General features: G+C 55.6%; 1 protein-coding gene across 3 annotated transcripts in view; it reads left to right on the top strand.

Moving 5' to 3' along the window:
* The window catches only part of MLPH (melanophilin), a 45,348-nt gene that overhangs the window by 7,700 nt on the left and 13,969 nt on the right, over positions 1-23,679 (top strand). For 2 of the 3 annotated variants that reach the window (XM_049614610.1, XM_049614611.1), the window contains exons 3-9: positions 10,031-10,252; positions 10,380-10,492; positions 13,110-13,148; positions 14,682-14,785; positions 15,950-16,066; positions 17,205-17,406; positions 19,463-19,602. In XM_049614610.1, the coding sequence (XP_049470567.1) occupies positions 10,031-10,252; positions 10,380-10,492; positions 13,110-13,148; positions 14,682-14,785; positions 15,950-16,066; positions 17,205-17,406; positions 19,463-19,602 (937 nt within the window). The remainder of the gene's footprint in view (positions 1-10,030; positions 10,253-10,379; positions 10,493-13,109; positions 13,149-14,681; positions 14,786-15,949; positions 16,067-17,204; positions 17,407-19,462; positions 19,603-23,679) is intronic. The other variant, XM_049614612.1, reaches the window with a different exon arrangement.

The raw sequence follows: 23,679 nt of genomic DNA, 5'->3' as shown, positions 1-23,679 counted from the left end.
CCAATTTGAAGACAACAGCAAGAATATTTCTTTCGATATTTACAAGTTAAGGAAACGTGTGTCAGGCAGACCTCTCCCCAGACGTGAGAGTACCAACCCGTTGTGGAGGATGCTGGGGCAGGGCCTGGCTGAAGATCCCCGATATGGGGAGGACGAAGTCCACGTGGCTGTGAGACTGGTTTCAGTAACACCCACAGGTAGTAGAGTGTCCCCCAAACACTGAAGCCCCTGGTCCCTCGCCGGGCCTGGCCCTCCCCAGCCTGTGCTGAGGACACTCACAGCCCCGTGGGGAAGACAGAGCCCGTCCCAGCTGTGAGAGGCAAGGGGTGAAGGATTTTGGCCGCTGCCTCAGCCCGAAGCTCCTGACGTGGCCTTCCAAATAGACGACACAGATGGCTTCCCTCTGAATCGACTAGGAGGAAGGTGGAGGCCACGCCATCATTGGCTTAGCCCCAGGCACGCAGAAGTCGCCCCCTGAGGGTGGCGTGTGGGACCAGGGACTGGGGAGGGCCATGGTTACCATACAGGGTGAGGGTGTCATGTTATTCCTGGCTTCCCTTCAGGACGTGCTGCTGCACCCCAAAGAGTGGGAAATTCAAAGATATACAAAATCAGGGTGTTCACACCATTGGCATCAGAAAGGTGCTTTAGGATAGATTTCACATACTACCTGTTTCCTACCATCGAGTCCTGAGCGTTGGGCTATAACGAAGATGCGTGTCTTCCTGTGGATGAACTTTGAGCCTTCAAACATGGCGGACGCTTGGGTGAGACAATGGCCCCCCTTATGCTAAGTCTGCTACCTGGGGCAGGGCTTGGGCCGTGAGCCTTCATGAGTGTCAGGGAGACAAAACTTAGAATTATCTCAGTGCCACCGAGGAGTGTTTGGTAGTGTGCTCTTTCCGATCTTTTTTTTTTTTTAATTAGTAAAGTGGAAATAAAAATTCTTTCTTAACACGATAAAAATATCCCCCAAAGAATAGCCATCAGGATAGATTAATGTTAGAAACAAGAAAAGGATTTCTATCGGCACCACTCATCACCACTAATTTATCATTGTTTATCATTGTTGTTGATATGCTAGCCGATGCGATTAGAGAAGATAGCAAAACAGAGCTATTATCTACAGGTGTGAAAACCCAAGTTCTCTGAAAGACAAAGAAAAAAGAGAATTGAGTAGCCTGCCTAATTACAAAAGAATGTAGAAGAAAATCGGTGTCCCCCTCTTAGACACCAAAAATAATAAGAAAATATATAGAAAAAAATTCTATTTACGATAAAAACATGAGGTACCTAGAGATACACGTATCAGAAATGTACAAATGCGGCATGACGAGTAGCACAAAACATTATTGAGCAGCATACAAAAATTTTAAATAAATAGCAAGTGATACCATACATTCTAAGTGGTGCAAGCATCATACTGCAGAGGAATCAGTGAATTGTAACCCCAGTCAAATCCCCGCGGCAAGTTGGGGAATGTGAGAAAATGGTATGGAGGAACAAGGACGTAAAAATAGTAAGAAGGACCTTGTTCCGTGAGATAATTTATTTCAGTGCTACATTAATGAAAATAAATTGGTTCTCCATGGCTGTCATCAAGGAAACAACATGGAAAGGTCTAAAACACAGCAAAGTATGTGTAACAATTTCTAGTACAGTAAAGGTAACATTTTGTAGCAGTGGGAAAGGTTACTTTAGGGACAGTTGACCACGGGTGAGGTTTAACCTCCGTGAGATTTGTAATTGATTTGTTAAAAATATAAAACATGCAACTATGAAGATTCCTGGAACAGAATAGAGATAAATATGAACTTAGTATTGGTCTATGAACTTAGTATCGACTAAGTAAATATATGCATTATATGTATGTGAATTTTAAAAGAAAAAAATTTTTTGTAAATTTTAATGTTTAAAAAGTTAGAAGAAACAATTTAACAGAAATGGTGACGATTCATATCCTCGATGTATAAGAGCTTCATAATATCAGAAAGATAGGTAAGTTTTCCAAATTAGAAAGCCATGAAGAGCCCAATGAAATAGGAAAAGAATACAAACAGGAAATTCACCAGCTGAAAAATGCACGTAACCAATAAACACAAAGCAATAGCTAAAAGCATGACGATAGAAATACAAACTAAACAAAATATATTGTTTTCACATATTTCCAAAGATGAATGAGACTCCCAGTCTGCAGCCTGGCTAAAGGGTTCAGGCAAATGCACAAAGAGAGGGATAGAGTTGGCCTTTGCAGAGGCCAGTCTGGCTGGCATCACGTAGCAAAAGCCCTAAATGTGTATTCACCCTTTGAACCTGTGAAAAGTCATCCTACAGAAAGAATTAGGAGAAGCTATTCCTCACAGCAAGGATCATAAGAGCAGAGAACTAAGACCCGAATGTCCAAAATTATAAGCTTTGGTTATGTGGAAAAAGCATATTGTGATTTTTTTTTTAATTTTAATGTTTATTTATTTGAGAGAGAGAGAAAAAGAGGGAGAGAACGCCCGAGCAGGGGAGGGACAGAGAGAGAAGGAGACACCCAATCTGAAGCAGGCTCCAGGCTCTGAGCTGTCAGCACAGAGCCCGATGCAGGGCTCGAACCCATGAACCGTGAGATCGTGACCTGAGCCGAAATCACAAGTTGGACACTTAACTGACTGAGCCACCCAGGCTCCCTGACATTTCACTTTTTAAAAAATGCATAGAAAAGTCTAGCAGTAACGGAGGCTCCGTACCCACTGAGCTTTTTCTTGCTGCCCACTCGTGTCGTGGGGTCCAGCCCCTTCTGTTTCCTTTGCTGATCTTCCTGGACCCCCCAGTATTCACTTTCAGAGGGTCCGGGGCCCCCACCCCTTCTCACCTCTGTGCACACTCGCTCCCGGAGCGGTCTTCACTGCACTGTGGCTCTAATGCCCTCTAGACCAGCACCGTCCCGCTGGCCTCCGCACCTGTTAAGCATTTGAAATGGGCTCGTGCAACCGGGGAACCAGCTTTGTCTTTCTTTTTTTCATTGTAACTAAAATAGCCACATGTGCCTAGTGGCTGCCATATTGGACAGTGCAGGTCTCGACAACAAGTCCTGCAGTGATGCCCTCAGCCGAGAACTTGCCTCTGAACCTGTGACACATGGGGACGAATGCCCACTGAGCACCTTGGCCGGGGGTCTAACCAGCATCTCTAATCCAGCCTGCCTAAGGCAGGTCTCGATTCACCCAAGGCCCCCACTTCCCCATCTCGGAAACAGCCTGGTTGCTGAGGTCTAGTGCCCAGGGATCACGGTTGGCTCCTTCCCCTCGTCCCACATTCCGTGCCTCAGCAAGCCCTGTTGGCTCAGCCCTCGAAATAAATCCCAGCTGTGGCTCACCAGCCACACGGCCAACCCAGTTCATGCCACACCACCTCTGCTGGACGTCTCCCCTCCGCCCTCCCTGCCCTGTTGTCTTTCTCTCTGTGGCCCCCAGGAAGCTCCTTTCCTCCTATTGCTGCCTCCTTCACGTCCCTTCTCCGATGTCACCTCCTCAGAGAGGCCTCCCTGGATTGCCCTTTCTAAAATAGCCGCCACCCTCCCAGTGCCACTTCTTTCTGCTTAGCCTCCTGGATCTCCCTCCACAGCACTTAGGGCTGGTCTGAATCCATATGAGTCACGTACTTGTTGAGTTAGAGTTGGCCTCCCCACCCATGTCTCAGCCCAGGGAGGGCTCTGTTTTGTCACTAGCGCCCAGCACAGTACCTGACCACGGAAAGACTCAAAAGCTGTCTTTGTGCACGGATCATTAGGAATGTGCACGGAGTTACATCGGTTACTCCCCGGACAAGCCTGCCACGTGGCTCTTACTATTATCCCCATTCGCAGGGGAGGACACTGGGAATGGGCCAGGTCTCCCGGCTGTGAAGAATGGCCAGGTAGCCATGGGAATATCGGGGGGAGGGGACATCTTGCTGGCTGTCGGTCTGTACCATCGGTCCTCTCCGTGTTCGCCGTTTGTTCTCCTTACTTGGGTGTTGAGAACGTTAGCTACAGGAAAGATACACGTTATTTTTTGATGTCACATCAGTACAGAGTAGTAAACCTCCAGAGAGTGGCCCCACTCTTTCGCTCGCTCCATCCGGGGAAGAGCCAGTCCTGTGGACACCCGCCTCCTGGACCCCACGGATGCGCGCAGGGGAGAGGATGGCGAGCCTGCGTGGGGCATCCGGAGCCCGACTCCCTGCCGGAGAGCCTGCTGTCTGCTGTGCTCCTATGAGGACCTTCCCGCAGATCCGCCCAGGGTGGCCTCGCAGCTGTGTCCGGGTGGGAAGGGTTGGGCAATCCGAAAGCCCTGGGGGCACAAGAGTGCTCAGCACAGTGACTCATGCCCCTGGGCGAGGACGGAGCTTACCTAAATAGAACACCCTGTTGCAAAGGGCACAGCCCGAAAATCAAATATTAGGCCTGCGAACGTTCCCCAGGAAGGCAAACAGGTGGGGTTGTGGATTGCTGTTTCCGCAAACAGACCAGGGCTCCTGAGATTCTCTCTGAAAGTTCTCCCTGCGTGAGACGTGAGCTTTCGTGGCTCGCTTTGGAGATACTGCCGCCAAGGAACGTGAAGTGTGCCCCCAGCCGGGCCCCCTGGCACCCCAGACCGACCAAGACCACTGCCGAGACTCCCGTGACACTCGGGGCCCGTGGCTCACGCAGCCGTGAGGATTTCCTCCTAGTCCTGTTGGTCGTCCTGTGGCCTCTCTCTTCCAAGGTCTGCACGGGACGTTAGCGAGTTTCTGTTCTTGTTCCCTATCATTCCCGATACTCCTTCCCGTGATCGGGACTTTAGAGCCCCGTATCCGCTCTTCAGTTACCCTTGCACGACACGGTCTCTTTCCTCAGTTGTGTGGGACGGTCACGCTGCGTTTGGACGCCACACCTTCAAGAATTTCGCCTCTTGAGTCTGCGACTCAATGGTGCCTTCGGGCCCCCACGCCCCATTCTTAGGGTCACCCCTGGGACTCGTCTCTCCGTGGGGGGCACGTCTGCAGGTTAGGTTCTCCGGAGAGGCGTGGCCCGTGGAACTGGCGGTCGGGAATCTCTCAGCCGGGAGGGAGACCTCTGCTCACACTTCCCCTTTGGAATTTTGGTGGGATAACACCCTCCCCCGCCAAAGACGCCCACGTGCGGATCCCCCGAATCCGTGATCGTGTCTGGCCGTGCGCCAAAGGAAGATTAGGTTGCAGAGGCCATTAAGGCCTCTAATCAGCTGGCCTGGACCTGGGGAGATGGTCCTGGATGACCCGCATGGCCCAGGGTGATCAGAAGGGGGCCGGCAGGTGGAAGGAAGGGAGGCAGGACAGCACGAGAGCCAGAGTGCTCTGCCGTGGGGAGGAGCCCTCCTGCCACACGGGCTCTGAAGGTGGAGGACGGGGCCGCGGGCCCGCGACGTGCCCTCTGGACGCTGGAAAGAGCACAAGAACAGATTCTCCCCCAGGGCCTCCCGGAAGGATTCCGTCCTGCCAACAGCTTGATTTGGGCCCAGTGACACCCACGTCAGGCTTCTGACCTTCGGAGCCATCAAATGAAGAGAAGGTGTTATTTTAAGCCACGAGATGTGTGGGAATTTGCGACAGCAGCAACAGGAAGCTGGCCCATTGCTGCTAGCTCGCTCGCTCTCTCTCTCTGTCTCTCTCTGTCTCTCTCTCTCGGCCTTGCAGAGAAGCCACCTGCCAGCCCACCCACGTTCCCCGAGAGCGAGCCCGCTTCGTCGGAACCGAGCGGTGCCGGCAGCCTGCCCCTGTGCGGTCTACAGGCCAGCAACTCCTGACCTGAAGGCCCGGATCCTCCTGGTCTCCTGGCCGGGAGACTTGTGTGTTCTTCTGGTGATCACTGTCTCCGCAGCTTGGTCAGGACTCACAGCCAACCAAGCCGTGCCGAGAAAAGCAGTCCGTTTAGCACCTGTCCAAGATTGCCCGTGAGTCCCCACCGCTGGGGCAGGAGATGGCTTCAGCCTGTCGGTTTCCAGTTTCCGAGACTGCTCACTTACACGGGCGGACTCTTCGCGGCTCAGTCTTCTCCTTCCGAGTCCCACATCCCCACAGCCCCTGCTTGTGGCCAGGGCAGCGGTGGGTGTGGGGGGAGCGGCTCCTGGCCCCCAGGGTGACAGCGCTGCTGGGGTCTCGACTCCGCCCACTGTCTCCTGGCTCCTTGCTGGTCCCTGTGACGGAGTGGAGGGTCAGGTCTGCTTCCAGGATCGGGACCATCACTCGTGTGTGAATTCTCCCGGCGTCGGGCACGGCTGGCACCCGCTGCTGAGATCCCCGATCCCAGCCATCAACCCCTCTCCGCCCCAGCCCCCAGACTGCCAGTCCCCTGGTCCCTCGGCACCTCGTGCCACCCTGCAGGGACATAGGCTAAGGACCGCCCAGCCCAAGAGGCAGAGAGCAGAGCACTGGTCCGAGCCCATCCCTCTTTCAGTGGCTGCTGTGGGATGTTGGTGCTGTGGCCACAGTGTGCTCCTCCCTAGCGGACCTGGAGGGAGCACCACCAGCCCCTGGGTCCTGGCTGTCCCCGGTACTCACACATTTCCACCACGCTCCCCTCCGGACTCCCCCCGAGAGGAGGAGAGCAAGGACAGATAGTTCTGACCTCTTTGCGTCGCCTCCAGCCCTTCTCCCTTCCACGCCCGGTCATTGCCAAGAGGGGGCTTCCCTTCCCTGCCCTGTCTTGAAAGGGCTTTCCTTGCACCAGACCCCCCCCCCTCCACCTTGTCCTCAGAGGACCCTCAGCCTGTCTTGCAGAGAGCACTTGACGTTGGTGTCTCACAGTGGGCTGGAAGTCGGCTGTGGGCTTCTGGTCCCCAGACACCCCTCTGCTAATCTCCTCCTCCATCCGTCCCTGTTTCCACCTCTGCCCTCCTCCTCCTCGTTCCCGTCCCTTTAGCCCTTTTCTCTGCGTCTGGGGCAGCAAACTTGCTTCCAAGTCCACCGTTCTCAAGTATTTTGGCCTCAGGGTCCCCTTTACATTCTTAAATTATAGAGAAACCCCCAAGAGCTTCTGTTCATGTGGGTTATTCATGTCAATATTTACCCTATTAGAAATTGAAACCAGACATTTAAAAAATATTCATTCATTCGCTTAAATAACAACAGTAAACCCCGTATGTGTTAACATAAATAACATTTTTTATGAACAATAACTTTTTCCGTAGCAAATGAGAAGTCTGGCATGTTCTATATTTAAAAAAATTTTTTTTAATGTTTATTTTTTGAGAGAGAGAGACAGAGCATGAGTGGGGGTGGGGCAGAGAAAGAGGGAGACACAGAATCTGAAACAGGCTCCAGGCTCTGAGCTGTCAGCACAGAGCCCAGTGTGGGGCTTGAACCCACCAGCCGTGAGATCATGACTTGAGCCGAAGTCGGACGCTCAACCGACTGAGCCACCCAGGCGCCCCTGGCATGTTCTATATTTTTGGAAATCCCTTCAGTGTCTGGTGTAAGAGGAGATGGTTGGATTCTCATATCTGCTTCTGTTTCCAGTGCATTGTAGTATGTTGTCTTGGCTGAGGAATTTGAAGAAAATCTGGCCTCCTCCAAATGTATAGTTGGAAAAAAGAGGGGTGTTTCAATAGCCAGATGATTATGAACATTGTGTTTTGATTCTACATGGAAACACAACAAATGGGTAATTTTTAAAAAAAATTTTTAAGGTTTATTTATTTTTGAGAGGGAGAATAGCAGAGGGGCAGAGAGAGAGGGAGACACGGAACCAGAAGCAGGTTCCAGGGTCTAAGCTGTCAGCACAGAGCCCGACACGGGCCTCGAACCCGCGAACCACGAGATCATGACCTGAGCCGAAGTCGGACGTTCAACCGACTGAGCCACCCAGGAGCCCCACAACTAGTAATTTCTTAAAGGAGGTTGCACGGTGGAATCTGAAACCATATCCGTGAACTTTTCCCTCCCTTTTACATTAAAATCCGTTGATCTGTCTTGCACTCAAAGTGAATCTTTTATCCATGTGTAGTTTTGTTGTGCACTATGCAGCTTCTGGTGACACATTTCATTATATACCCAAAGGAATCACATTGACTCTGTCACCACTGATGTCATCAGCAACCTCTAAAAAAACATTAGCAAAAAAAAAAAAAAGAAAGAAAAAAGAAAAAAAAAAACATTAGCATTGGACACCATCAAACTCATGGCGGCAGACATAAATCTCCCAAGATCCTTCTTTGTGCTTGAAAGCTTGAATTTTGTCATTGGCCACAAAGACTGTCACTTGTTTCCTCGAGGTGACGGGCTCCCTCTGTTCATTCCTAAGAAAATGTCTGGCGAACGCCCAAGTCAGAATAGTTTCTCTTTCAGTTGTTCTTTTAAGTAAAAGTGATGTCCCGTGAAAAAAGCTTCTAGCTCCCGTTGGAAGTCCGGCGAGTGCCTGCTTCCCCTCCTCAGGACCTTGGTGGTGCTTCAGGATGTAGCAGAAATGCTTCCTGTGTGTGCGTCCCGTCTCTCCATTCATGCAGAATATTAAAAAGACACGTGCTCAAGGGTCAAGGTGTAATTAGTTGAATAGCTGTCATTGTAGCATCGAGCACCTGCCTTTAATCAGGACACACTTCATCAAAGACATGCTCCCCTTTACTTCTGTGACAAAGACTGGAATGGCAATTTGTAGTTTGCCCCTCTGCCTTGACTCGTGCTGAGGTCCTAGCTGTTTGGCCATCATTGCTTTTCTACGGCCACTGCAGGCATCAGAGAGCAAACAAGAGGAATAACATTTCAGCATCATTACTAAAATAATTTTGGCCTTGTGAACCCTTTGAAAGGGTCTTGGGAACTTCCAGAGGTTCCCGGACCCCGCCCTGAGGGCCACCGGTCTAAATCTTTGGACTTCGTACACTCTGGTGGTAATTCTGCCCGTCTTCCTCCCCGCTATCAGTCTTCATTCCTTCCCATCTTTATTTTGACCATCTCTTCTCCACCTCGGTGAACATAGCCTGTGGTCTTTCCATCTCAGCCTGGTTCCTTCTTTATCCCCTCCTCTCAATCCCAGTGAACGTGCCAAACACACTTGTTTCAAGTTGTCTTCTGTTTCCGACAGTCGCACTCAGGGTGTCTTTTTTTCCTGACGGTGACTTAGACTTATGTCTGCCGAGGCACCCGTAGTGGAGGGACATCTGGTCAACCCCGTGTTTGCAATGAGCATCCTGTGTGCGTTGGCCTGGCTCCGCCCACCTCCTCCCTGTGCAGCTCCGGGTCAGGGTGATTGCCCTGCAGCCGGCAGGAGCCAGCTGGGGTCACTGTGCTGGACCAGCACGGGCTCTCCCCTTCTCTCCTTTCCTGCTGTCCAGCTATGAAGAAGAGAAGTTATGTTTTAGAGAATCTGAGGCAGAGTATAATTGTCCCTTCCCCCATAGTTGGCACTGTCCGTCTCCAGCCACCACCCCTGGGGCTCTTATTTCAGGGGACTTTGCATCCTGGGATGCACGGTGCCTCGCATGTCCTCATCTTTCCTCCTGCCGTGCTGGGAGGTAGTTCTGCCTGGATAGAGAATGACGGGCAGTCAGTAGGAGAGGGGCACAAGGGTGGCCTCTAGATTTTCTGACTGATGCAGATACAGTCCAAGTGGAAGTGGAGGAGGGTTGGCCCTCCCCTCCTGGCTTCAGGTGCCTGTACTTGTCTCTGTGAGGCAAAGTCTACCTTGTCAACGCAGCTGTGTCTGGACCGTGGTCAGTGGATGACATCACCCACCCTGGATGCCACCAGCGCTCGGCCACGCTCTCTTGGTTTTCCAAGCTGACACAAGAGTTTCGTGTGTGTGCCTGTCTTCCAGAGTGTTTGAACGGAGAGTGGGGAGAGGGAAATCGGCGAAGTGCAGTCCGTGTCACTCAACACGGGAAGTGGTGTCCCAGGGCCTCTTAGGGTTTCTTCACTGCCAAGTTATTGTGTGTGTGTGTGTGTGTGTGTGTGTGTGTGTGTTTGCACACACACGCGTGCAGGCGTGTAAAACCTGTTGCAAGAACAAGGTGTCTAATGTAGTTCTTGTTTCTGATATCTTCCTTAGGGGATTGAAGGACAGGATTAAGAAAGAGAGCTCCCAGAGGGAGCTGCTCTCGGATGCGGCCCACCTGAATGAGACCCACTGCGCCCGCTGCCTGCAGCCCTACCGGCTCCTCGTGGCCCCCAAGAGGCAATGCCTGGACTGTCACCTCTTCACCTGCCAAGACTGTAGCCACGCCCACCCGGAGGAGGAGGGCTGGCTCTGTGACCCCTGCCACCTGGCCAGGTGAGCCGGGGCGGGTGCCTGGGGTCCAGGTGACCCTGTGGGTTTCAGGGTCCGACACGTCCCCTCAGAGGGGCTGGCCGAAGAAAGGGTGGGCGGGGCCGTGGGCCTGAGCTCCGTGTGTCCGCAGGGTTGTGAAGATGGGCTCGTTGGAGTGGTACTACGGGCACCTGAGAGCCCGCTTCAAGCGGTTCGGGAGTGCCAAAGTGATCCGGTCCCTGTGCGGGCGGCTGCAGGGTGGAGGTGAGGAGTGTACCTGTCTCGGGGGGGGGGGGGGGGCTCTTTTCTGTTCCCAGGCGTGTCATAATGTTTCCGGACCCAGCAGATCCTTTGGAATGTGTGTGTGTGCACCTGTCCGTGCATTTCGGGTATTTTCTGTGAAACTGGCTGCTTTTCGTGTGGTGCAAACTTCTGCACCCCCCTGGCCTGGCCCCCTGGGAAGTCCTGCATGCTATTGACACCCCCCCACTCTTTGAAGTCATATTTTTCCAGTGCTTCCTAGCAGGTTGAGAACTCAGAGCCAAAGATTCTGAACCTCAGTGGCTAATCGAATAATAAGGCACTTGTGTTCTCCAGACCCCTCCTCCCTGGGCGTCTGGTTTGGGGCCGAGACTCCCTCTTTCCACACACATTCCCTGGGAGTCGGGTGTTTATCAAGACTTAAAGAAATTAGTTCTAACTCAATGGTGTGTTTTCATATTTTGAATCCAAGTATTTATTTCATTTTTTTAACGTTTATTTACTTCTGAGACAGAGAGAGACAGAGCATGAGAGGGGGAGGGGAAGAGAGAGGGGGAGACACAGAATCCGAAGCAGGCTCCAGGCTTGAGCTGTCAGCACAGAGCCCCACGTGGGGCTTGAACTCGGGAACAGGGAGATAATGACTTGAGCCGAAGTCAGATGATTAACTGGCTGAGCTACCCAGGCAACTGGGAGTCCCATTTCTTTTTAATAATTTTTTTAATGTTTATTTATTTTTGAGAGAGAGAGAGAACAAGCAGGGAGGGGCAGAGAGAGAGGGAGACACAGCATCCGAAGCAGGCTCCAGGCTCTGAGCTCTCAGCACAGGGCCGGACACGGGGCTCAAACTCACAAACTGCGAGATCATGACCTGAGCCGAAGTCGGATGCTTAACCGACGGAGCCCTCCAGGCACCCCCCCCCCCAAGTATTATTTCATAATGAACTTGAAATCCATACTGTGATCTTACACCAAACCTGACAGGTATGTTCACCTGTCTTGTCCACCTTTAAGGTGTTTGGAAAGTGAGATCATTTCAGGGGAAGGTTGAAGTTTGGAAGGTTGACTTGAGCGGAGATAATTAAGCAGTGTTTGCAGGGAGCATGCCTTGTCGCTGTCATTCGCTGCCACTTGAATCCCAGGCTCTGCCATTAAGCCTGGCCAAGGCTTCAGGCTGGGAGAGCTCACCAGGCTGGGGGTGGGGAGGGGGGGGGGCAGGCTGGGCGTCTTGAATATCTCCATCTGAGGGACCGAGAGGCAAGGGCCCTAGGGCAGGAGGCACATCGGGGGCAGGTTCTGTGCTGCTTGGATTGGAGGTGTCTCCTCCCAGGCCTTCTGGGGAGAGGTCTTACTTGTGTCTGTGTCCTGTAAAGCCCCACGCTGGTAGGCAGGACCTGAAGTTGGGCACAGCCACCCCCAGAGCGCTTGGGCGTCCACTGAGGTGTTTCTGAGGCATCTTAGCACACTTCTGAATTTAGGACAGGGACCACCCCGAGGCACCCTCACTCGGAATGACTTGTAGCTCCTGGAACAGTGGACCGTGGGGTGAGGGGGCTTCTTGGGGAGGGAGGCATATGATGAATCATTCAAATAAGAACATTTTCATGAGTAAAAGGAGACTTTCTGGGTAACTATGCCGAGACAACAGATGTGACCGAGGTGGCACAGGAAGGTGCCCAATCCTTGAAGGCCCTTCCTCATCTCCCTCTGCCCTCCCACTGCTTCTCAAGGCCGTATCTGTGTCTCAGGCTGGAGCCCATCAGTAAAGCCCATGACCCCACGCCCCCTTGGCCAGCCAGGAGCCGGCTTGGCAGGTGAAGGAGGTTGACAGGGCTCACGGGTGAGAACCACAGGAAGCAGGGCCAAAAGCCACGCTGCAAAGCATTTGAGACCCTCAAGCCCAGAGACGGCCCTGCTCACAGAGGAAACCGCAGGCCACCGCGTTAGAACCCCTGGGGACCTGGCCTCACCCTGAGAGGTGCGGATTTCCAGGGGCCGGGTGGGCTCAGGAATCTGTGTTGTGTGAAAGGCTGTGGGGATTCTGATGCCCGGCCGGCGTCCCCAGCTGCTGGGGCCAACACCCCAAGTAACCTGCCAGTTTCAAAGTAGTCACCACCGAGGGCCACCAGGTGGCGCTGTGGGGCAACAGGAACCCCGGCTCCCAGTGGCTGCCATCCCCAGTGAGGGGTGTCTCTCAGGTCCCCCCCTCCCCCGGAGGGATGCCCAGGGTGCATTCTCCCTCCTAGGCTCCTGGGACCCCAGCACACTGAGTCAGAGAGGGTGCAGGGAAGGAAGGTTGTGTCTTTGTGGGGTTTTTTAAGCCGTCAAACCGGAAAAAAAATAGAAACGATTGAAGTTAATGACTGGTGAGCTGGTGGGGGCCACTGGGGGGTCTTCTCCCAGGGAATCCACAGAGCAATGGGGGTGTTTCAGCCACTGGGGGGGGGTGCTCTGCTCCGCAGAGAAATGGGGGTGTTTTCCCGAGTCCCCCACATCAGGATGGGCAGATGCTGCGGGAGACGGTCCCAGGGCCAGGAAGGAAATGACAGGAAACCCCATCCTTCAACACACAGTCTCCGGAGGGTGTCTGTGTTTCTCAGAGGCTTTTCTTTGGCTGTAGGTTTGCCTGACAGGGCACGTGACTCACCTGACCTCCACAGTAAGTCCTTCATGCTCACATGGCTTTATTTTTGTTTCCACCCCGCTATCAAGAGCGGTCAAGAAATCTCTTCCTTGGGTTTTATTAAGAATGACTCGATCTCCGGAGATGGGTTAAAGTCGCTCAAACCCTTGTCTCAGGTGGAGAGAGGGATGGAAGGAGTTGGTAACAAACAGGGGCACAGAGATCCTGTTCATATTCAGTCTGGGGGGCAGGGGGGATGTCACACACACACACACACACACACACACACAGGCCTCCGGGAAGCACTTCTACATTCCCGTGGTGCAGATAGAGTTCGTCCCTCCGTCTTCTGTCTGGCAATTTGGGGTGCATTCCCTCAAGACTGCCACTGCCCAGAGAAGCGAAAATAATTACCCAGGCTGCCGGCTGCGCAGTTCTGAGGGGGGCAGAGAAAGGCTTGCAGGGCGTTCGCAGATACGTGCAATTCACTGCTTGCTTGCACATGAGACCTGCCCGCACCCAAAGGCCCAGGGGCTGAGGGCCGGGACACGGGGTGGGGGCATGCAGGGCAGCACGTGCTGGGCCTGGCCTCACAGGCCTAAGCACCCAGTGCCGGCCCTTGTGGCCCCTGAGAGACGGCGGGTGATCCACCCCAGGGCCCATTTCCTGGATCCCGCTCTGACGGCCTAGAGGGGCAGGCCAGGCCAGGGTGAGCAGGAGAAGAGGGGGAAGAGGTCTTGACAGGGGGCCACCTGGGTGCTCAAGTGAAACAGGGCGTCTGGGGGGCCGAGAAAGGAGGGGTGGGAGCCCCGGGGCTGAGGCTCACCTCCGTCCCAATTGTGTCTGACGCCTGCAGACAAGCAGATGAACTGATTGTGGGTGAAGCAGTCCATCTGAGAAAACATGACGTAGCTAGAGCCCTCCTTCACCCACCACAAACATCAGTGATTCCGACTCCCCAAGAAGGAGCCGATGAATGGGTTTGTAGGGTGACCCTCGACAAAATTGATGCAGAATAATAGCTTTCTGCTGAGATTCAGACCAGTTCTAACTGATGCTTGGCTAGGTCTTTGTAAGGCCAGCAGATGGCCTTGCCTGGAAGTGTCACAGTGGGTGGGCGGATGGATGGGTGGATGGATGGATGAATGGAGAATGGATGAATGAGTGGGTAGGTAGATGGATGGGGATGTGGATAGGTGGTGGGTGGGCAGGTGGGATGGATAGATGGGTAGGTGGGGGGGCAGGTGGGTGGGTGGTATGTATAGGTGAATGGTAGATGGATGGACAGCTGGTAGAGGGTGGATGGATGGGTGTGTGGATGGCTGGTAGATGGGCAGGTGGGCAGGTGGATGGGTAGGAGGGTGGGTGGGTAGACAGATGGATAGGTGGGTGGGTGGGTGGATGGATGGGTGGGTGGGTAGTAGATGGGCAGGTAGGATGGGTGGATGCATGAGCAGGTGGGTGGGTGGATAGATGAGCAGGTGGGTGGGTGGATGGATGGGTGGGTGGATGGATGGTTTGCCCCCATCTTCCCCTCCCTGGGTGGACTCATGCCGGTATCCACTGCAGGTGGGCCTGAGCCAAGCCCTGGAGAGGGAAGTGGAGACAGTGAGCAGACAGAAGAAGATGGAGAACTGGACACAGTGGCCCAGGCCCAACCCCTTGGGAGCAAAGTAAGTCTTCCCCAGTCACCCTGCCCCTCCCCCACCTGGAGCCTTGGGCTCAGATTTCCTAAAAATCTCAGTGCTCTCCACTCCAGCAGGAGCACGAAGAGCCTGCCCCCCTCTGCCATGCCCAGACGGTCCGTGAGACACTGAGCAGCAAATGAGAGCATGCTTTCACCATGTGGTGTCACCATCAGAAACCCCGGGGGCAGGCTGCGGGGTAGGCAGAGCCTGCTGCGAAGCCTGCTTGGCCCGCGGGTCAGGGCCCCGGGGGCCCGCGTGTCAGGTTGTCAGGGCAGGCAGGGGTCCCAGAGGGCGCGCTGGTGTCTCCCAAGGCGGCCTTTGCGTCTTTGAGGGAAGCAAGGCCCCTTTAGACTCCCCTCTGTGAACACTTTTGCTTCTGTTTAAAAGCCAACCACGAGCCTTGCCTTTGTTGGTGTTTGTTTCTGTCTTGAGAACAGAAACTTATTTTTCAGTTATTTTTGGTGATAGAGAAGCATCTGGGTGGGATGACGGAAGGGGAGCAGCCTGGGGCAGGGGGACAATGATGGAGCCACGGGGAGGAGGCCAGGGTCTTTGAGATATGACACTGGACACGTCTGGCCAGTCTACAGTGAGAACACTGTGTTCCTGCCTCGTCCTGAGCTTAAAGAGCACTAGCCAGTGTCTGGAATATTCCCTATACAATACCTTTAAAGGATCAAGATCATTGTGAGGGAGGATTTCAGTAGACGTATGCCCTTCATCTGAACAGCATGGAACTCTTCCCCGCCGCTGCACCCCCACGGCAGGTGCCCCTCATTTGTCTGAGCCTCCTCCCCCCGCCCCAGACACCTCCCAAGGGAGAGAGGCACCTGTCGGCCCTCAAGCAGACTGCCTGCCCGCCCCCCACCCTAGGGCCGCGGTGCTCCGGGGCCTGTGTCCTCAGCACTTCTGAGCAGCTAGATACCTCTCCTGCTCCTCTAGGAGATGCTGAGGAAGCAGGTCTCGCAGGATCGGGGGAAGGCGCTCTGGGCCCCTTGGCGAGGCCTTGGAGCTCCTTTGGGTCTGTTTCTAGTGCGGGAGGTGGACATATGCCCATGGAGGCTCCCACCCAGGACTGAGGGGGCCCCCGTCCTCTCTGTCAGACTGACCCTGACTCCCCCCTTCTTGCCCGTGTCTACACCTGCTCAGAAAAAGCGCCTCTCCATTCACGGCTTGGACTTTGAGGCAGACTCTGATGGCTCGACTCAGTCCTGCGGTCACCCCCCGTATCTGTCCCCGGTCCCGATGGCCACAGACAGCCTGCAGGTCAGTGGGCTCTCATTTCTGCCCCCGTCCTTCCCGGCCACTCGGGGCCCCGGGGGGGTAGGTGGGGGAGGGCACTCTGGGAAGGAGTCCGATGACCATGGCCAGTATCAGGGCACAACAGGCCAGGGGAGAGTTGGGGAGGGGGCCCAGGGTCTCTGCAGAGACGGGGCTGGCAGCTTGGGCAAGTGGAGTGCAGGATGGGAATTAAGGCTGGACAGACGAAGGGGCCGAGGGAATTCGGGCTGGCTGCTTATCCCAGAAGTAAGGCAGAAACCCCGTGACTTGGGAGGGCCAGGAGAACGGCTTCTGCCCTGGAGTCCGGGCCTGACGTGTGCCTGGACATCCATCTGGAGGTACCCGGCCGGAGCTGGGGCAGGGCCACACCTGCCCCGGCTGATCTGCAGACTGCTTTGGGGGAGAGGACAGCAGGGCAGGGAGCCGGCACCCCAGAGGTCTCTGGGCCCCAGGTCCTGCTCCGGCCACAGGACCAGCCGCTGCTGTCTCCGTTTCCCGTGGCCTCCAGGGCCTGAGGACTGCTTCCTTCCTGCCCCCCTCCAGTTGGCAAGGGGCTGGGGCACGTGGTTTCCCGAAGTCCTCAGCACCTTGGTTCCCTTGGGGTGACGGCACAGCAGAGAGAACCCTCTGCCGCCTGAGGAAGGGAGAGGAAGGGAGAGTGTTGGGGTTGCAGCCAAGGGGCCACCCGGGAGCCCTGCCCGCACTCACTCTTGCCCCCCTGGCCTTCTAGGAGTATTAAGGTGCACGCAGTTAGAAAAATGCACCCGCCCCCAAAAAAGATAACTTCCCCATCCGTATTCTCAAGGGTTCCATCTCTAGGAGGGTCAGAGCCCCCGAGGCTGTCAAATGGGTTTCAGTTCCCTTGTATGATGAGGGGTCAGGGCGTCGGGAGCCCCAGCCTTCCATGGACACATGATACAGAGTGGGCAATAAATGGTTTTGGCAGAATTTCTGAAATCGAAGGGAACTGAGTTGGAAGGGGGCACAGCAGATGGCTGTCTAGTGTGCAGTCAGTCGCATGATGTCTGGACACCCCCAAGACCGGGACTGGAAAGACCCCGATGCCAAGGAGCAGCCCCCTCCTGGTGAAACGTCCCGCAACTGGGGGGTCCTGTGTGCTCAGGCCCTCACAGGTGAACCCCGTGCCAAGGACACCTCCCAGGAGGCCGTGGTCCTGGAAGAGGCTGATGGCGGTGCCCCTGGACGCCACCCTCATCCAGAAGAGCAGACAGACAGCCTCTCAGCTGCCAGACAGGACACCCTCACTGAGCCCCGCTTCCCCAGACAGTCCTGCACAACAGCCCTGGGGTTGGCTGTCACACCCGGTAGGTGCCCTGGCTGGGGTGTACAGGTGGGGGAGGGGAAGTAAAGACCTGCCTCGAGGTCCTGATTCCTGCAGACACACTGGCCGGTTTGTAGCAACTCCTTCCTTCCCCGTGATTGTCCAGCACGGCCAGTCCCGGCTAACGCCATCAACACCGGCCTGCTCCGGGCTGGGTGCTTCTCTCGCAATGCTCAGAATACCCAGCATTAACGCCTCAACTGGCCACACAGCTCTAACCCTGACGCCTTTTAGGGAGGATATGGACCTGGCTTGGGGTAGGGACACGCACGTTTCCCTGAAATGATTAGGATCACTGGTCACCTGGACCAACAATCCTGACCAAAGAACAGGGTGGCTCCAAACCTGGAGACCGATGGTACGCTTGGGGACCAAGAGTCCACTTGGGGCTGGTTGGTACACTCGGGGACGGTGGCACAGGCTCCATTGGGGCACTGCTTCCCCTGGCCCACTGTTGGCTCCCAGCTGTGACTCAGGAGGTCTGTACATGCCCAGAACCTGGATTTGCTCAGTGTAATTTCGTTGTCAGACAGTTCGCTTCGTAATGAAATCCTGAATCGCCGTCTTTTCCTGTGCCCTGTGGGCGTGTGGGTTCAGGAGTTGAGACCCCCTACTGATGTCGCAGCAAATGAGATCATGGTGGCCGCGCAGCCTTCCTGCTAATGAGCCCCCACGTGGCCGTGGCGTGGGGCCAGCTGCCGGGGAAATGTGGTTAACACACCGTCTGCCAGGAAATAGGTCCTTTGTCCGTTTTCCCTTCTCATTATATTACAGGGACATAATCTCATGGTCTGCAGGCTGATTAGGACGCGGGAGGCATTTGGGAGGCATTGTTCCCTCTAATCAGTGAATAAATATATCTATATTGAACAGGTCGTAGGATGGGGACTTGCACAGACGTGGTGTCCCTTCCCCTGCCCCGTGATCCCTGACCTCCCCGAGCACCCAGGGCGGCGGGCGGGGAAGGAGAGGCCGAGGGAGACCGTCCGCGCTGAGCTCCAGCCCCGGCGTTCCTGACCAATAGTTGCTCTATTTGACCGATGCTAACACACGATTTGCACCTCGTCCCTTAACCGGGGAGCAGCTCACGGGACGTACTGGAGTTTGATCGGCCGCGTTGTGTCGGGAGCACATCACGGCCTGCAGGTGCATCACCTGAGGTGAGATGTGCTGCCACCTGATCAACCCGCTTAGCCATCGTGACTCCGTTTCCTCGTCGCCAAGAGGGGCGCGTGCCCAACGCGCGGCACGGTTGTAGGCGGAAAAGAGACGGTCGTGTCCGCTAAGTGTTACCACACAGCAAATCGTCACCAACACAGCGGCTCGAAATCTCACTGTGGGCGGAGTCCAGGCGCCCTCAGCACACGGTGTCCCAGGCTAAAACCTGCGTGTTCCCTGCACTGGAGTCTCGCTGGAGCTCGGGGACCCTCTCCCCAGGCTCACTCGGGTTCTCGGCAGAGCTCATGGCACCCGTGGGGCCCTGCAGAGCCGCTCCCGCCGTGCCTCCGGGCTGGTCAACCCTGAACGCACCTCGCGTGGCCGTGTGTGGTGCCGTCCAGGCTGCCTGGGGCCGTGGGTGAGGCGGTGGGGACGGCGAGCTTCCCCCCACGGCTGGAGCCCAGGACAAGCACGGCCGGACACCCAGGTGGTCCCTGCCCTCCAAGAGTCTGGCATGAGAAACGGCCCGGAGTGCCCAACGTGGAAAGACTTGTGATGCCTCCTCCGCTCGGGGAAACTCCCCAGGACCCACGCGTGCCACCCTCCAGGCACGTGGACAGGGGTGTGCTGTAATCATCCCCCGCCTGCTGCTTTGCGGACCTGGCTTCCTCCTCTCCGGGCGTCACCGCGAGGGGCCTGAAGCTCCTTGCGAGAGGACGCGCAACGAGCCCCACTCTTACTTCGATTTCAGGCACTCCGCTCCCTGACCTCAGGGGGCGGCGGTCACGTCTTCGGTTTCTTTGACCTCTTATTGGGAAAAACGTGTCCAGCGGCTTTCGGCTTTTCACCACAAATAATTCGAACCCACTGTCACTCCAAAGGTCCGGGCGTCATCAGCAGTGAGCGGCTCTCCTCCCGGTACCCGGCTGACGAAGGCACCTCCGATGACGAGGACACCGGGGCTGACGGTGTGGCCTCCCAGAGCCTCACGTGGAGGGACTGCGCCCCGGCTGAGAGCCAGGTAAGGCAGCTGGGACGGATCCGTTCTTGCTGTCGCTGTGGTGGAGGCTTTTTACCTTCACACCAAGTCACGGCAGAGGAATCAAAGCTTCTGATATTCATTTTAATTTTTTTTAACGTTTATTTGTTTTTGAGAGAGACAGAAACAGAGCATGAGTGGAGGAGGGGCAGAGAGGGAGGGAGACACAGAATCGGATGCAGGCTCCAGGCTCTGGACTGTCAGCACAGAGCCCGACGCGGGGCTCGAACCCACGAACTGTGAGATCATGACCTGAGCCGACGTTGGACGCTTAAGCAGCTGAGCCACCCAGGTGTCCCAGTACTTGATTCCTTGTGATGAAAATGTTTACTATGCACCCTTTTAAGCATTATGTCATTTATAAGAGGAGGAAATAATCCGTCGATCTATACCTTTAGCAGACTTTATGCAGCTTTTAAGAAAACGTAACTTACAACACTTGGCGCCTGTTGAATGAGTGCGACTCACTCACACTGCAAGCCCTGATTTATAAAATCAGTGACAAGATTCCTGTGAGTACCCAGGTTTCCTTCGCGGAATTCAAACCATGATCCCGTTTACAGACCACCGATTTCGGTTTGAGCAGGTACACTTAACTGGGGGGAAAGGCAACAATGCTTTATATGAGGCCGTCCTGACCGCTAGGTTGATAAAGACTCATCAATGATCCTGATAAGGTCTCGACTGCTACGGGTGAAATCATGAGGCCAGGCCGTTGTGTAACTGAGGAGCCCAGAGGCAGGTTGAGTAGGAGAAGAGCCCCCACTCGGGATGGAGAACTCCAGACTGTAGCTCAGCCCAGGCCGGTCTCAGGCACATTTGCAGGAGCCAGGATAAGTGCTGGTTCAGCCTCCCGTGCACCATGATGCATGGCACGGAGCTCCTCCTGGGACCCTCCCCCAGGGAGGTTTGAGGGGTCGGGGATGCCTCTGGCGAGCTTCCCTTCCGGGCACCCACGGACTGAGCTCCGGGCCGCCAGGTGGAAGACTGAGCAGATGTTGAGCGTGTTCAGAAAAGGCAGGAAGAGGACGGTGGAGGACAGTTGCGGTCGCTGCAATTCAAGTAGCAGATGGTAGGGGCAGGCGAGGGGCCCGAGCTGGGAGGGGCTGCTCCGCAGGGGACTTGGGCCTTCCCCGGCCCCTCACCCCTTCCGGGCACCCGGACGACCCAGGAGGAGCCTGACTCACAGCCACAGGCTCCACGGCAGGCTGAGTCCTGGCCGTGGGTAGACCAGCGCTGCCCAGGACCATCGCTGACGGATGGAGCTGCCCGGCAGGGCCTGGGCTTTGCTGAACCCACTGTCCCCAGGCTCCCCAGGCTCGGCTGATGTAGGAAAGGTCAGGGTTTCCTCTAACCTCCATCCTCTCGCTGCCGAGCCCCAGGACACGATCTGCCGAAAACAGCGGCAGACTTGGAGAAGGAGTCCTGTCTTGCATGGGTTTTGAGGAACCACTGTACGTTTTTTGTTGTAAAATTCATGGGGCTAAAAAACATCAGCAGGACAGAAACATGGTGTCTTTGAACTCAGCCTCTCCAGAGTCACAGCTGACTCCCCTTCCTGGGATGTCACCCAGAACTGTCCTACAAGCATGGGCTGGAAGCTCTCCTGTGCCCACCTTCCGTCTCTGGAAGCAGGGCAACCCCCGCCCCCCCCCCTTCTGCCCTGAGCTAGGCAGGGTGTGAAAGGCCCTGAGAAGGTCTGTAGTGAAAAGCCACCTACCATTCTGCACCCAGAGTGGCCCACACTTCTTGGAGCCTGAACCCCCTTTTACGGAATAGCAAGGAAAACACTGGCTCAAGGAAGTGACCTTTGACCAGACCAAGGCTTGGCCCCGGGAGGGCCGGGGGGGATGGTGGTGGAGGGGGGAGTGAGGCCAGGGCAGGGACCGTCCCGTGTGGCAGGACCACAGCGGGCAGAGGAGCCGGATCGAAGACAGTGGGATACAGACTAGAATTGCCTCCTTTCAGTCAGTTTTTAATTTAACGACTGTGGGAACTTGCAGGAACACACACGCGCTGGTCTCTAGCCCTCCCAGGGCCGGCCGTCCTTTGTGCCTCCTTGAATCCTTGAATTATCCCCCATTTCGTTCCTCTAGCTCGTCTCTGGAATTTCCTGTTTTTACTTATTTTCACTGACTCCACTTTGAGCGACATCTCCCTTCCCCTGAATCTTCACGTAAAGACAACCGGCTGCTCACAGAGCTGGTGCAAAGGGCAGGGGTTCCGGCATGTGGGTAAAAGCCTGGGACAGACTCTTTCAGGGGACCGTGTGAGAGCCGCTGCAGGACCCCCCACGCCTGCCTGCCCCCAGAGCATTGTTCCTGAACCCAGACTCACAGACACGCCCTGGGGTGCCCAGAGTCCTTGAGCATGATGCGTCCTGGGGTTCATCGGCATGTCCTGCTCTGGTGCCTGTCTCTGTCCTGTATTCAAGGTCAAGACCTTCTGGATGAGGGATATTCAGGAAAGGCCTTCTGTAAAGAATTGCTCACGCCAAGAGAAGGCCAGCATGGGTGTGAAGGGCGCTTCCGTGGGGCTGAGATCCAGAAAGCCGGGAAACCACAGCCCCGGCATGCACCCCCACCCCTCCCCGTGGTGGGGTGCGAGCCCCCACTCCCCAAACCCAGCCTCGAGGCCCCTGATGCTGGGCACAGGCTGCAGACTCTGACTCGGTTTCCCCGCAGAAGCCTCACGGGTGCCAAATTGTGGTGGTTCCATTTTAATCCACGGCCTGTGTCTGCGTTGTGTTTATAAATTGCGAATTTCGGTTTTGTTGCCTCCGAGTTGAAAGCACCAGGCGTCCGTGCCGAGCTTTATGTCCGTATGTGTCCACGAAACGTGGTAAGGCCGACAGCTGGAGCCCACACAGGGGCGGAGGCCGCCAGCCAAGCAGCTGCTGCTTTGGGCAGAAAGGACGAGGCCACACCAGCCTCGTGGGGGTCCCTCACGAGTGCCGGAGAAGCGGGCGTCCCACAGGGGTTCCGGGAAGGGGCCGGCGGCCGTCCACACCAGATGGAAGACCAGAGTGGTGTTACAGTTACGGTGTCCACGCTGTCCTGGATGCCTCCTACCTCCTCCTGCCTCGGGAGCCCGGATGCCGCCAGGGCCCTGCTCAGAGCAGCCCTGGGCCCTCAGATCCCAGCCGCGGCCTTCCGGCCTCTCCGTGGCTCCCTGCTGCCCCCCAGCCCCAGATGAGAACTTTCCAACTCGTCTTGGGTGCTTTTCTCTCTTTGCCACTCTGGAGGTGACGTTAGGCCATGATGGCGTCAGGACTCTTCTTGGGGCGTGTGGTGGCAGGACGTGTCCCATGCACGCTGCTCTCGGGGAGACGAGCTGTCTGTGAGCACTGCCCCCGCCTCCCCCGTATCGATCGCGCCTCCGGCCACGCAGTGCCACCAGAGGGGGGCTCCGTCACCAGCCGCCACTCAGACTCAGACCGAATCCTAACCGAGACCTTTGCCTTGTGTCACTCACCTTTCCGCTCTTTTCCGGGCAGCTTTGGCTGCTTGGGGCCCGTGGCACTGCCGTGGACACCAAACTAATGACCTGCCCCACAAAGCAAAAGCACCTTCCTGTTCCACAAGTGCCTCTTAAATGTCCCTTTTAAAACCAGGTGAGCCACGGAGGGAGATAATGGCCGGAAGGACGCGGAGGCTGGGCTTGGAGGAAAACCGAAGGATTGATTTTCTCGGGTCCTGGTCTGGGAGCTAAGAGACTCTGGTGACTCAAGAGGCTGCTGACTCAGGGGACGAGGAAGTTGTGTTTTTAGTTGTTTCAGGTTGTTAGTGGTCCCTCCTGGCCCGCAGTGAGCCCGGCTCTGGCCAGCTGACGACTTTCAGGTCAAGCAACCTGGCGTAATTCATTGGCGCCTTCCTGTGCGGATGGGGAGCGGCGGGGCCGTGTCAGACGCCCTTCAGATGCAGCTTCCTGGTCTTGCTGAATTTGTCATCTCCCCTGCTGTGCTCACCCCCTTACCCTCTCTGCTGGGATCACTCCCAGCTTTCTCTTGGTGTTCCAGAACTTTCTGTGTCAAAATGGGCTTCGTGCTTACCCTTCCCA

Source organism: Panthera uncia (genome assembly GCF_023721935.1).
Source record: "Panthera uncia isolate 11264 chromosome C1 unlocalized genomic scaffold, Puncia_PCG_1.0 HiC_scaffold_3, whole genome shotgun sequence".
Lineage (NCBI taxonomy): Eukaryota > Metazoa > Chordata > Mammalia > Carnivora > Felidae > Panthera > Panthera uncia.
Note: the sequence above shows the minus strand (reverse complement) of the source record. Positions and strands in the feature narration are given on the sequence as shown.